The sequence below is a fragment of the Hyposmocoma kahamanoa genome, unplaced genomic scaffold (assembly GCF_003589595.1).
Source record: "Hyposmocoma kahamanoa isolate Upper Pololo Valley unplaced genomic scaffold, ASM358959v1 177, whole genome shotgun sequence".
Classification (NCBI taxonomy): Eukaryota; Metazoa; Arthropoda; class Insecta; order Lepidoptera; family Cosmopterigidae; genus Hyposmocoma; species Hyposmocoma kahamanoa.
The window spans coordinates 5,629-17,477 of record NW_020653708.1 but is presented as its reverse complement, the minus strand read 5'-3'; the positions used below and the strand labels follow the sequence as shown (position 1 = coordinate 17,477).

General features: G+C 37.8%; 1 protein-coding gene across 1 annotated transcript; it reads left to right on the top strand.

Annotated features, from left to right (window-relative positions):
- Nucleotides 1-1,242: 1,242 nt before the first annotated feature.
- LOC113225857 (T-complex protein 1 subunit eta) lies at nucleotides 1,243-8,023 on the top strand (the record flags this gene model as incomplete). Its single annotated transcript, XM_026458307.1, has 4 exons — nucleotides 1,243-1,409; nucleotides 3,255-3,443; nucleotides 4,754-4,878; nucleotides 7,549-8,023. Coding segments are annotated over 4 exons (574 nt in total), but the record flags the coding sequence as incomplete, so codon positions are not given.
- Between the last annotated feature and the right edge of the window lie 3,826 nt (nucleotides 8,024-11,849).

Sequence of the window (11,849 nt, the reverse complement as noted above, 5' to 3'; positions counted from 1 at the left end):
CTGAAAACTTGTTGTTTTCTGCTACTACGAACAAACATCTGAAGCGCAATACAGGACAATGTAATAAACATAACCTATATCAACTTTATAACCCCAGCTTCTACAGGCTGTTCTCAATTAGCTTTTTTGATGTTTTGATAATGTATCACAAATTCAAATTCAAAATAATAGGTAAGCATTATTACACTTGAAATCGTTACAATGGTTAAACTCTACCGCTCATTCGTAAGGCAGATTCCCCTGAGAAGAATGAGCAAGAAACTCTAGGGGTTGCTTTTTGTAAATAACATTTGTAATCATCGAGACTCCATGAGCTAAACGGGTTACCACCACGGATTTTTGTCATTCAAGTACGCAGAAGTTGTATAATAACCACAAGTATTGATAGGTCTCTTTAATGCACGTCGCGTCGTCAAAAACTCTGGGTCACGAAATACACGGGATGTCGCCATACTTCTTTGTTGTTTTTGAAATAGGCCACTATTCTAGAAAACCATCGATATGTCAAAAATTGCCTTGGATATAAAATTGTTAGTCACAAAAACAGTAATCATTTTCTACCACTTGTAGAGCTATTCGTAGTGTAACGTGCTGGTAGAACTAGTTGTAGTATACGCATTGTCTATACCATTTATCGGTATTTCTTAAAAAAAAACTTGTCCAGTTTCCTTTTAAAAAAACCTAACTATTGGACACTTCTATAATGATCATTCTGCCCTCATCATAGCTAAAGTAATGTGAGGCTTTATTGAATATCACAATGTTTTACTACTGCGATATTCAATTCTTTTTAACCGACTTCAAAAAAGGAGTTGGTTCTCAATTAAGACTGTGTTTTTGTTTTTGTATATATGTTACGCGATAAGTTATTACTGAACCGATTTTGATGATTTTTTTTTATTGGAAAAAGGGTACCTCAGTACGTACTGAAAAAACCTACCTCAAAAGTCATTCATCCCCTAGTTTGCCACCCTTAGAGGTGGAATATTTTCTTCAAATTTAAATGGGACCACTACTGAGGTACCTTCTTCTCACCAAAGAATCGTCAAAATCGAATTGAGAACCTCCTCCTTTTTTAAGTCGGTTAAAAACATAACACAAGAAAAGTAGACCAAATCTGTAAATGATACTATGCACTGTATTAAAATTTCAGTTATTTAGAAACATTTTCAATATTAATTATTAACACAAAGAATATTTGTATTAATCATTATCATACAAATTGTAAACTCACATATCAAGCCACCCTTCTAAAGCAACAACAACCCTTGCAGGATGTCCAGCGGCGAAGACATGCACTCTGATCCTGCGGGGTGGCGCTGAGCAGTTCCTCGAGGAGACGGAGCGGTCGCTGCACGACGCCATCATGATTGTCAGGCGGACTATCAAGAACGATGCCGTCGTCGCGGGTATGTTTTCTTTACACGTTTTACTAGCATTCAGCATCAAGTGCGTTTATACTCGTCTAGAAGCAGTAGAGCTCCTTGTCAAAGGTTCGTCCAGGAAATTACTGCCACCTTATGTATTTTAGCAGTTATAAGCGTTACTGCTTTCCGGTTTACCTTCAAAACTAAGTTTTAAGGGTCCTGGTGAAATTACAGGCACATGGGACTTGTCAACTTATGTCTCAGGGTGACAGGTGTAGTGGCAGTGCCCATAAACTCTTTGCGATTTAAGGCTCTTGGCACTGCAACTGTTATGAACAGGCGTGTAGTTTACCATCAGGTGCAGGACTTGTTCGTCCCGGCACTTGGTATTATAAAAAAAAACTATACACTTACAAGCAGCTAGTGATTACAGTCGATAAAATTACACGATAAATATTTTATCGACTGTCGACTGAATTTTGGTCACGCTTATGCAATAAATAGCTGAACTTGTTTGTTGGACATACACTAGGTATGACTATTAAAAATAGTGGAAACCTATTTTAAAGTTTTTCAATTATATTTAATATACATAATCAAATCCGCCTATCGTTTTTAAAACGTATATGATTATAATCTCAGTACAGAGTACTAAAAAAACCGACCTCAAAAGTAAGTGGAATTACGTCTATTTGCTAAGTTTCATTGAAATATCCCCTAGTTCGCCACTATACAGGACTTGATACTGGAGATAATAAAAATAGGTTCTCACTACGACACTACTCAAAGTATATCGAGGGAAAAACACCTTGAGTTGGATAAATAGCAAAATCAACTAAATATTTGCTAAAAGTAATTGCTCCTAAATTAAAGTTAGGCGCTATTTATAAAAATGAATCTTCATGCGTGAACAGCCACCCTTCAAGGTGAATGATTTTCTTCAAAATGAAATGGGACCACTATGGTACCCCCTTTCCAACAAAAAAAAAATTAAAATCGGTTCACAAATACCGGAGTTATCGCGTAACATACATACAAAAAAAAAAGAAAAAAAAAGAACATACAGTCGAATTGAGAACCTCCTCCTTTTTTGAAGTCGGTTAAAAAATTGACTTTGATACTTGTAGGCCAACTGTCAAAATAAGAATAAAGAAGGTGAAAACGCAATTTTTCATCATAAGAACGTCGTACATTCACAATTCAGGTATTTTTGGAAAAAATTTACATTCTTTCACAGTCTATCGATAAAACTGCCGACAACAACTACATAAAATTCTCTGAAAGCTGGCAAACCTGCAAATGCACCTAATTTTACTCCGACCCCAAAAAAGACCGACTATAGCATTGACTTACAAATAAATGGACGACGGGTCTAATACAAAAACCACGAAAAAAATGTCCCAAGTCAACCTATTTAAACGTAGTGACATGTAAAGGAATATAAAAAAGCTAAAACGTTGAATTTAAATTGTAATGTCATCGCAGTACTGTCTAATTTTGCTTGCTTCGCTGTCAGTCGAACAAACGAAGACTAAAGCGTGAATGACGCTCTGTATATGATTTTAACGCCCTATAAGTTCGGACACTTTTTAGCGCGGACCCGACGTCCATATAATTGTAAGTCAATGGACTATAGGTATTTTACGAACATACTGGTCTAATTTCTTGAAACTAACTTAACCTAACCTATTTATTTTATAATCATTTATAATTTATTAATAAGTAATAATAAACAAATGGCGTAACTTCACAAAAATAATTGAACATCATGGCGGTGAAACGTTGGACATGCAATAAAAACTTTTAAGTACTTATAATTATTAAACTGTTTTATAACTGGGTACTTATAATGCATAATGTATGAAGTAAACGGTCGGAATATTCCAGGCGGGGGTGCCATCGACATGGAGCTCTCGAAACACATGCGCGAGTACTCGAAGACTGTGATGGGCAAGGAGCAGCTGCTGCTGGGCGCCGTAGCGCGCGCCTTCGAGGCCATCCCCAGGCAGCTCTGCGACAACGCAGGGTTCGATGCCACCAACCTGTTGAACAAGCTGCGGCAGAAGCATCATCAGGGTGAGTCAACTAACATACATATTTGACTAACTGCCCCCGTTATGCCGTTTCCATTTAGCTATTATATCCACATTTAGCTATCAAATTCGAGTGATAAACTGGCATTTTAAAATTTTGTAACGCGAACATTTATTTGCACAGTAATTTTATCAACATCAAAAAAATTTAACGCGACAAACGAGATGAAGACATTTTTTGTTTCATGGTTTTTCGCGGCGCTGATTAAACGACAAAGATAGCTATATACGCAATTTCATATCGTTGTCCTTGTTCTTCAAAATGTATAACAATAGTTCATTATCAAATAAGCAAAGTTATATTTATCAACTGGATTAAATTTTGTCACGGGGAGGTTTATCACACATATTCTGCCATGCTACTGCCATTGAACTAATAAACGACTCGACTTTACAATCACATTACATACATATCTAAAAACTTAACTAGAGGTTCAACTGCCTCCGTGGCCGAACGGTTACCATGCCGGACTGACACGCAGAGGCCCCAGGTTCGATTCCCGGGCCGGGGGAAATATTTGTATGGCCTACATTTATTTATCTCGTGAGTTTGGGTGTAATTTGTGGTTGTCTATGTGTGTGTCCATGGCACCCGCGACACAGGGTTTCCCTAGTGCGGGGCTATGTTGAGTGTGTGCGTTATTATTAAAAAAAAAAGAGGTGAGAGAAAAGCACTTAAAATGTTTGCTTTTTATAATAACGACCAGTACAGAGTATTAAAAAAAACCGACTCCAAAAGCTCGTGGAATTACATCTATTCGCCAGGTTTTGAAATCGGTTATCGAAAAGTGCGCGATATCTGATTCATCCCTTAGAGGTGGAATATTTTCTGCAAATTTATATGGAAACTATAATAAGGTAATAAAAAAAGAACCAACAAAATCCTCCTCATTTTTAAGTCGTTTAAAAATAAGAACCTAAGCACGCTTTTCAATTTAAGTGTAAGCGTTAACAACGTGCTCATGTTCCAAGTCCCGCCATCTGTTTCCTAAACAAATTAACTCCCTTCCGGCGCATGTCTTCCCTCCCTCTTATGATATGGGGTCCTTCAAACGAGGCGTGAAGAGGCATATTGTAGGCAGGCAGGGTGGAGGCGGCTAGTGCAGTGAGGATTTCATCGCTGCACTAGGTTCCTTCGCGTTTGGATACCACTTTCCACTTAACATCAGGTGGAGTGGAGTCATTTGCCTGTCATGTATATAAAAAATAAAACTCATGTTTTACAAATAAACTTATCTCAAAACCTTTAGTGGTCTACTCAGCTAAACTTTCAGCTAAACCGTCAACTTGCAGGAGACATCTGGTACGGAATAGACATCCAGAAGGAGAACATCGCGGACAACTTCGAGTCGTGCGTGTGGGAGCCCGCCGTGGTCAAGATCAACGCTATCACTGCAGCGTGTGAGGCTGCTGCTCAGGTAACCTTCAGTCAGAGGTCTCAAAACAGACCGGTCGTCGTCCACAGGGCTGTGTCCACAAGTGGACGTCTTTCGCGTGGAAATGACGAAACAAACATGCACGCGTGAAGGTGTGCCTTATTCCAGCGTGACCATAAAATCGATTGTTATAAAAAAATCTAATCGGAAACGCGTTAGGACATCACTAATTGATTAGAATTCGAACTGTCAAAAGTGTCGTTTTTATTTTGACTTTCAATTATTTTGTGAAATCTAGTTTAAAGTGGAATAGGATAGTGCTATTGTGCCTTAATCGAAGATTAAAACGCGAAATTATACGAATCTCGAACTAAAATACCCGTATCTGCCCGTTCTAAGGAATCCCGAGCCAATCCAAGCACGCCGCCTCAAATTGCCTATCCCCTTTGTGGCGGCCATATTTACAGAAACATAATTAAACGAAGACATGGCTCAAAAGACTTAATAATGTACCAAGACTTGGCTGTATGGTGTAAAACCTTTGCCTTTTCCTTTATGGAAAGAAGAAAAAAAAACGGTTGGACGGAGTATAGATATACATTTTTCATTATGTGTACGATTTTTGTACATAAATGTGCATATCAATTAAAATATAATTGAATATCCAATATCTTTTAAACAAACGAGCGACTAATTCTAAAATTTCGCGACTAGAACTGACTAATATAAGCATTGACTTACAATTATATGGACTTGGGTCCGCGCTAATAAGTGTCCGAACTTATAGGGCGTTAAAATCGTATACAGAGCGTCATTCACGCTTTAGTCTTCGTTTGTTCGACTGACAGCGAAGCAAGCAAAATTAGACAGTACTGCGATGACATTCAGTTTAAATTCAACGTTTTAGCTTTTTCATATTCCTTTACATGTCACTACGTTTAAATAGGTTGACTTGGGACATTTTTTTCATGGTTTTTGTATTAGACCCGTCGTCCATTTATTTGTAAGTCAATGAATATAAGCTTCTTTTTCTATCGGATACATTTCGGGGAGTGTGCGCAGGAACTTTTCAATTTAGTTCCACCCTCACCGTTCCTCCTTCGGTCGAGTAGAAGGTCCGGAGCACTCCATTCTTATGTCGTTGATATTCCACCAATTCGCACTAAGCGATTTGCTTCCTCTTTTCTAATGCGTACGGCAAAGGAATGGAATGCTCTACGGCATCTGTATTTCCCGAAAAGTACAATTTGGGGCTATTCAAGGCTAGAGTGAATGGGCATTTCTTAGGTAAACGCGTCCCATCGTCGCTTAACATCGGGTGAGATTGTGGCCAAGTGTGTGTCTATTATATAAAAGCTAGGAGCTGTGGTTTTCGAGATTCAAAAATGGTGCCGCCGGAATATACTTATTTCAGCGTGGACAGTAAAACACCTTAATAACTTTAAAACGGCGTAACGACTAAATCTAGTTTTTGCGACTAGAACCGACCAAATCCCGACTTTTTAGTGTAATCAGGTCTAAGCTATGTGTTGTGGTTCTCGAGATTGAGAAATGGTGCCGCCGGAATAGGCTTATTCCAGCGTGGACAGGAGAACACCCTTATAACTTTTGAACGGCGGACCGACTAAATCTAGTTTTTTGCGACTAGAACCGACTGAATAGCGACTTTTTTCTCGCTAGTCAAATTTCAAAAACTCGACCATGGTCACTCTGGAATAAGGCACACAGCGTGAAGCTATGCCTTCGCTAAGGTTGTAACATGCTAACTACGGAAGAAAAAAACAACGGAATTGCCTTAAGCCTGGATTACTAATAGAACCGATGTCGCCACAACTCACACATTTATAATTTGAAACACTATGAAGCCTGGACAATGGTTGGTTGTTGTTTCAAATTGAAAAAGAAGTAAATTCTGAACTGTTAATATAATTTAAACTTCACTCTGTTGGCATATCATTGTAAGTTCAATACCTATTATTGCAAGTCACGACGTTTTGATTTTATATTGAAATTTTAGTCAATGTGCTGCCATCTAGCGGTCAATAGCAGAGCGACGATAAATATTTTGATCGAAAATCATATTACAAAATTGAAGACTACGTGTTAGATAAAGATGTATGGAAAGACGACTAGGCTCCAGAATCCACACAAATTTGATTCAAAGTGTATTCCATAGCATTTAAGTTTATTTGAAAAGAGCAATCCCTAGAGTTTCTTGCTCGTTCTTCTCAGGGAGGTCAGCGTAGTGAACGAGCAGTAGCTTAAATGTGACGATTTCTAGTGTAAATTTATTTTACCTATGGAATAAATAATCTTTGACTTTAATCTTTGACTTTGACTTTGACTTTGACGACGGATTCGAGATGTTAATTAGTTCTCCCAAAGAGAAGCGACCATATTGCAGCTGTATAAGGTTTACTTTTGCAGACCAATGAAATACTAGAAAAATAACTTGTTTTTGCTAATTTGGAGTGCAAAAATTATTTGGCACTTGTTATATATATTATCTATGGTGATGTTTCATGTCATCGCTAAGTCTTATTTTAGTTTTAATAAGTTTTCTGTTTTTTTGTCGCAAGAAACGAAAGTAAACCTTTGACTACTGCTTTTCTTTCGAACAAATAAAGAACAATGCCAGTTTAAATCGACCCGCGACTGTCGCGATTCACGTTGCATAGGAAACCATGTAACATTTATGTGTTTTCATTCCAGATCCTCTCAATCGACGAGACAATAAAGAACCCGAAAAGCGGTGGCGATGCGCCGGCGCCTGGTCGCGGAATGGGACGCCCGCGCATGGGATAACTTGTCAACTTAGCTTGCGGTCGATTCTGTCGCTTAATCCTTCAACTAATTCGATAGATGCGCTGAAAGTATGGCACATATTTCATGGGACGCCTGTAGATAAAGACGAGATTTATTATTTACTTCTAGACTCCGGAGAATGAGACAGAACTGCTGTCCTCTAGCGTCTGTCGGGCATGCAAATCTTTTTGCGAGTGGAGATGTGGAGAGTGGAGGTCCCGTTACGGGACCGTTGGGTCTCCCAAAGCATCTACTTAACACATCGAATATATAACCAGAAATGTCGTTTAATTTTGTTTGAAAACTGCTCTGCCAAATCATTGCGGTGAGAACTGCGCTCCGATTGGCCAGCCGGAATTCGAAACAATTGACGGGTGTCGTCAATTGTTTCACTTCTAATCGACCAGTTTAACTTAAGCTTTGCTATATTGAACGAAAATTTAAAAATTACATATTTAATTATTAATTACGTATGAAATGTGATTCCGTTTGTTTTGCTGTTTTTCCCAGACCACCGAATGGAACAGCCCCCCATTGTTGGAGATATTATTATCTTTATTACAATAAATACAGAATATTTTTGGAATATACGGAGACGTACACACAGGTCAGTAGTTGGCGCTGTACTATTCCAGCTTTCTAATTTGTGATTTCTGCGCAAACGAGAGTTGATATTTAAAAGTGATATAAGGTCCATTTACCTGATAAGTTGCCAGGGATGGATGGCCATTATTTCGTCTCTATTTCTGGTTATATACTCGATGATTTAACATGACCGAATTTCGTTCGTCTCTTTCAAACACGTTAGAGACCGAAAGAGATGACAGTATTTTTCATCTCCATCGAATTAGTTGAGAATTTGAGACATTGAAAAGTTTAGATTGGCGTCCACCATATTGCGGAGCTTTAAAGAACTAATCACTTTCGCTGACGTCACGAAAATTGACGTCAAAAGGCAAAACTAGCGCCGCCATTTTAGGGTCCATTATTAACTTGTCAGTCTTGACAGCTAGGAATGTCACAGGAGCTGTTAAACCTATACTCTAGCCAAATTCGACATAAAACGTTGCTATATAATCAATGATGGCAGGTGTGAAGAACAGTTTTTGTCAATGCCATGTATAGGGGCTCTGACCACAGCATGCTTGTGTAATTTTAATCAAGTACCGGAATTGCTTACCATTAAAACTTTTTAACACTTGATTATATTTTTTCGATAATGAATTGAATCAGACCTCACTATTGTAATCTGTTCAAACGGCCATCATAGCGTGCCGGTACTGTAGACGTTACCCCTTCGAGCATATGACAGAGGAGACGCGTTTCTCAAACAAAATTTGCCATTTGAGGGCTATTATTTAGTTGTGGTGTAAAGACGTCACACCAATATTGTTATTTTGCGTTCTATAAACACTTAAAAGTGAAACCCTGTTGCGGGTTGTCGGTAATTACTCGAATTAACTCAATCAATTTGGTTAGCATTTCTGTGGGTTAAACCGAAAATATACTTACCGAAACGATTGGGTTTGTGAAAACAAGTCTATCAAATACCCGATGGAATACCCCTTTAAGCCGTGATGTGCGGGGGATGCTCCGTAACTTTTAATAATCCTTCTTTTATGAAGATGGAATTAAACGACTGTTTATTGCGCAAGCGTTGATTAGTTGTCAAGTCTCAACGACATCGTTTCCCTCACGATTGTGTTAGCCTGTCATAAGGGTTAACTAGTTTCATTCGCTTTTTTGTTGGTAACAGGTGCATTAACAACCACTTCCCATTAACTAAAGTACCGGCACGCTATGATTGCCGTTTTGACGTTTGTCCGCTCATCAAGTTTCGTAAAGGAGCTAATAGGTGTACATTGTTGTCAAAAGTCACGTCCAGTTTATGACTGTATAATTTTACGACACATTTGTTATTCGAAATTTTTTTAAATGAAACCTAATACGATCGTCACTTATGGGATCGCTGGCCAGCACAACTCGCGTCAAAGCTCAATGAAAAACAAAGCAGTTTCGAATTGACGATATATTAAGTAAACTATTTTCGTTTTAACCATTACAACCTCTGGTGTTTGTTGGGATACCGGAAAGTAATACAAACATTTTGCCCTATTTTTACTTTTTCAAGAGTCGAAGCTTTGTGACATCTCTGGTGCGTCTCACCGCTGACCACGGACATTCTACTGCCGTTGAAAGGTTTTTTGTTATAGTATTACACGCTAGTACCATTTTATTTACTCGATTACGCGGAGGAAAGGAGAGTAACGCCTTAACCGCTTTCACAAAATGATAGTTGTTTAAGATATTTTTAGACTATTGTAATAAACGGTTCACTAAAGTTGTTTTGTTTGATTTATAAATATATAAATACATATTATTGAACCCTATGGGCCTACACGAGTGGGCGGGCTGTCAGTGTTCAAGGTCAAGGTCAAGTTGCACCGCGAACAGCCCAAAAATTTTGCTAAAAATGACGAAATGTGCGGTAAATGGGTGTAAAATTAGATCAGAAAACATAAAATAGACACTAACATCACATTCCACAAGGAAGTAACGCGTTTCAACTTGTATTTTTATGTAAATATTTACTAAAACAGAAAATTAATTACGTTGCAACAAGATACGAAAATGTTGCAAAGTAACGGATTTTTTTCTCCCCATTTTGCTAATCTGTTTCAAAATAATTATATTACCCAATTTTTTGAGAATAGGCAATATAGGCGACGGCTGCAAAATTTCTAAAAATGTACACCGCCGCGGCAACATTGTAGGGAATTTACGTTAGCTATTTTTACGGAATATATTTGGTATTTGCCTCCATGTGAAAAATCATTATTCTTGTTCGTCGTGCACTCATTTGAAAAGATTGTCTTGCCCAGACTCAAAGTTCTTAACTAAACTTATTTCAGGGAACTATCACTGACTACAAAATTCATCGTCAGGTCTCCAAAGTCGTGTGTAAATAACTTTCAGGTCCAGGTTCTTTATTGTTATCCTGTACTTTTCATGTGTTTAGCCACAGGTAATATCAGGCTATTTACATAGTCAAATTCGATAGTCGCACTAGTTGGGTATCGTTTTCGAGGTGTTTGGGGGTGCTCATTACGAATATACCATTTATTTCTAAATCCAAGATGGCGGACACGAGTTTTCAAATAAATGCAATATGGGTATCATTTTTGAGGTATTTGGGGGTGCTCATTACGAATATGGTCCTCATTTCTAATTCCAAGATGGCGGGCACGATTTTTCAAATAATGTCAAGTTGGGTACCGTTTTCGAGGTATTTGGGGGTGTTTATTACGAATATAGCATTTATTTCTAAATCCAAAGTGGCGGACACGACTTTTCAAAAATAAATGCAATATGGCATTTTTGAGCAATCAAGCATTGTTTAAGCTAAGCGTTTAATATTGAAAATGCAAGGTGGCTCGAATTGTATGTCCGGGAGTGTATTGCGAAAGTCTCCACAATGGTATAAAGTTTTAGGTAATCTAGTAAAAGTAAAGAAAATTCAGCTGTCGCTTGCAAGGTTTGACCTTGACCAGAAGGGGCGCGCAATCAGAGCGTCGACGAGGTACTGGACGCTTATACATCGCGTCCACGACCATCGCGCGATCTTAAAGTACCTACTATAGTAGGCTGTACCAAATGAGATATACAAATCAAACTGCTCATTATTTATTACCTATTTTCTATTAACTATTTAGTAACTACCTTTATTGACTTCTTTTCTATCTTTGAGCTATCGGAAATATTAAAGAAACAAAGTGGCCAGTCATTCTGACGTCAGGTTGGCTGGACCACTTTACGTTTTTCATGGTTCTAGCAGTATATAATTTACCTTTTTTATATAACTATTTACTACCTAAATACTATTTTATGAAGCTTCTGTAAAAAGTTATTAAAAAAATAATATAACGCCTTTGCAAAGGTTATCTTCTAAAAAGATTGTTAATCTTCTCCGTGTAATTGCTAATAATAATATTTCAGGCGCTTAGAATATGCCAACAATGGTTTCAGGATTATCTTTGCAAGCAATATTTTATAACAATTACTATATTAATTACTAGTTGAATTCACTATTACGAATGTTAATTCCTTTGTAGGTATTAAGAAATGCGAACGAATTATAATTAGTTATTTATAGAGCAATTACACGAAGAAGATAAACTGTCTTAAAAAAAGATCGGCAACATGGAATC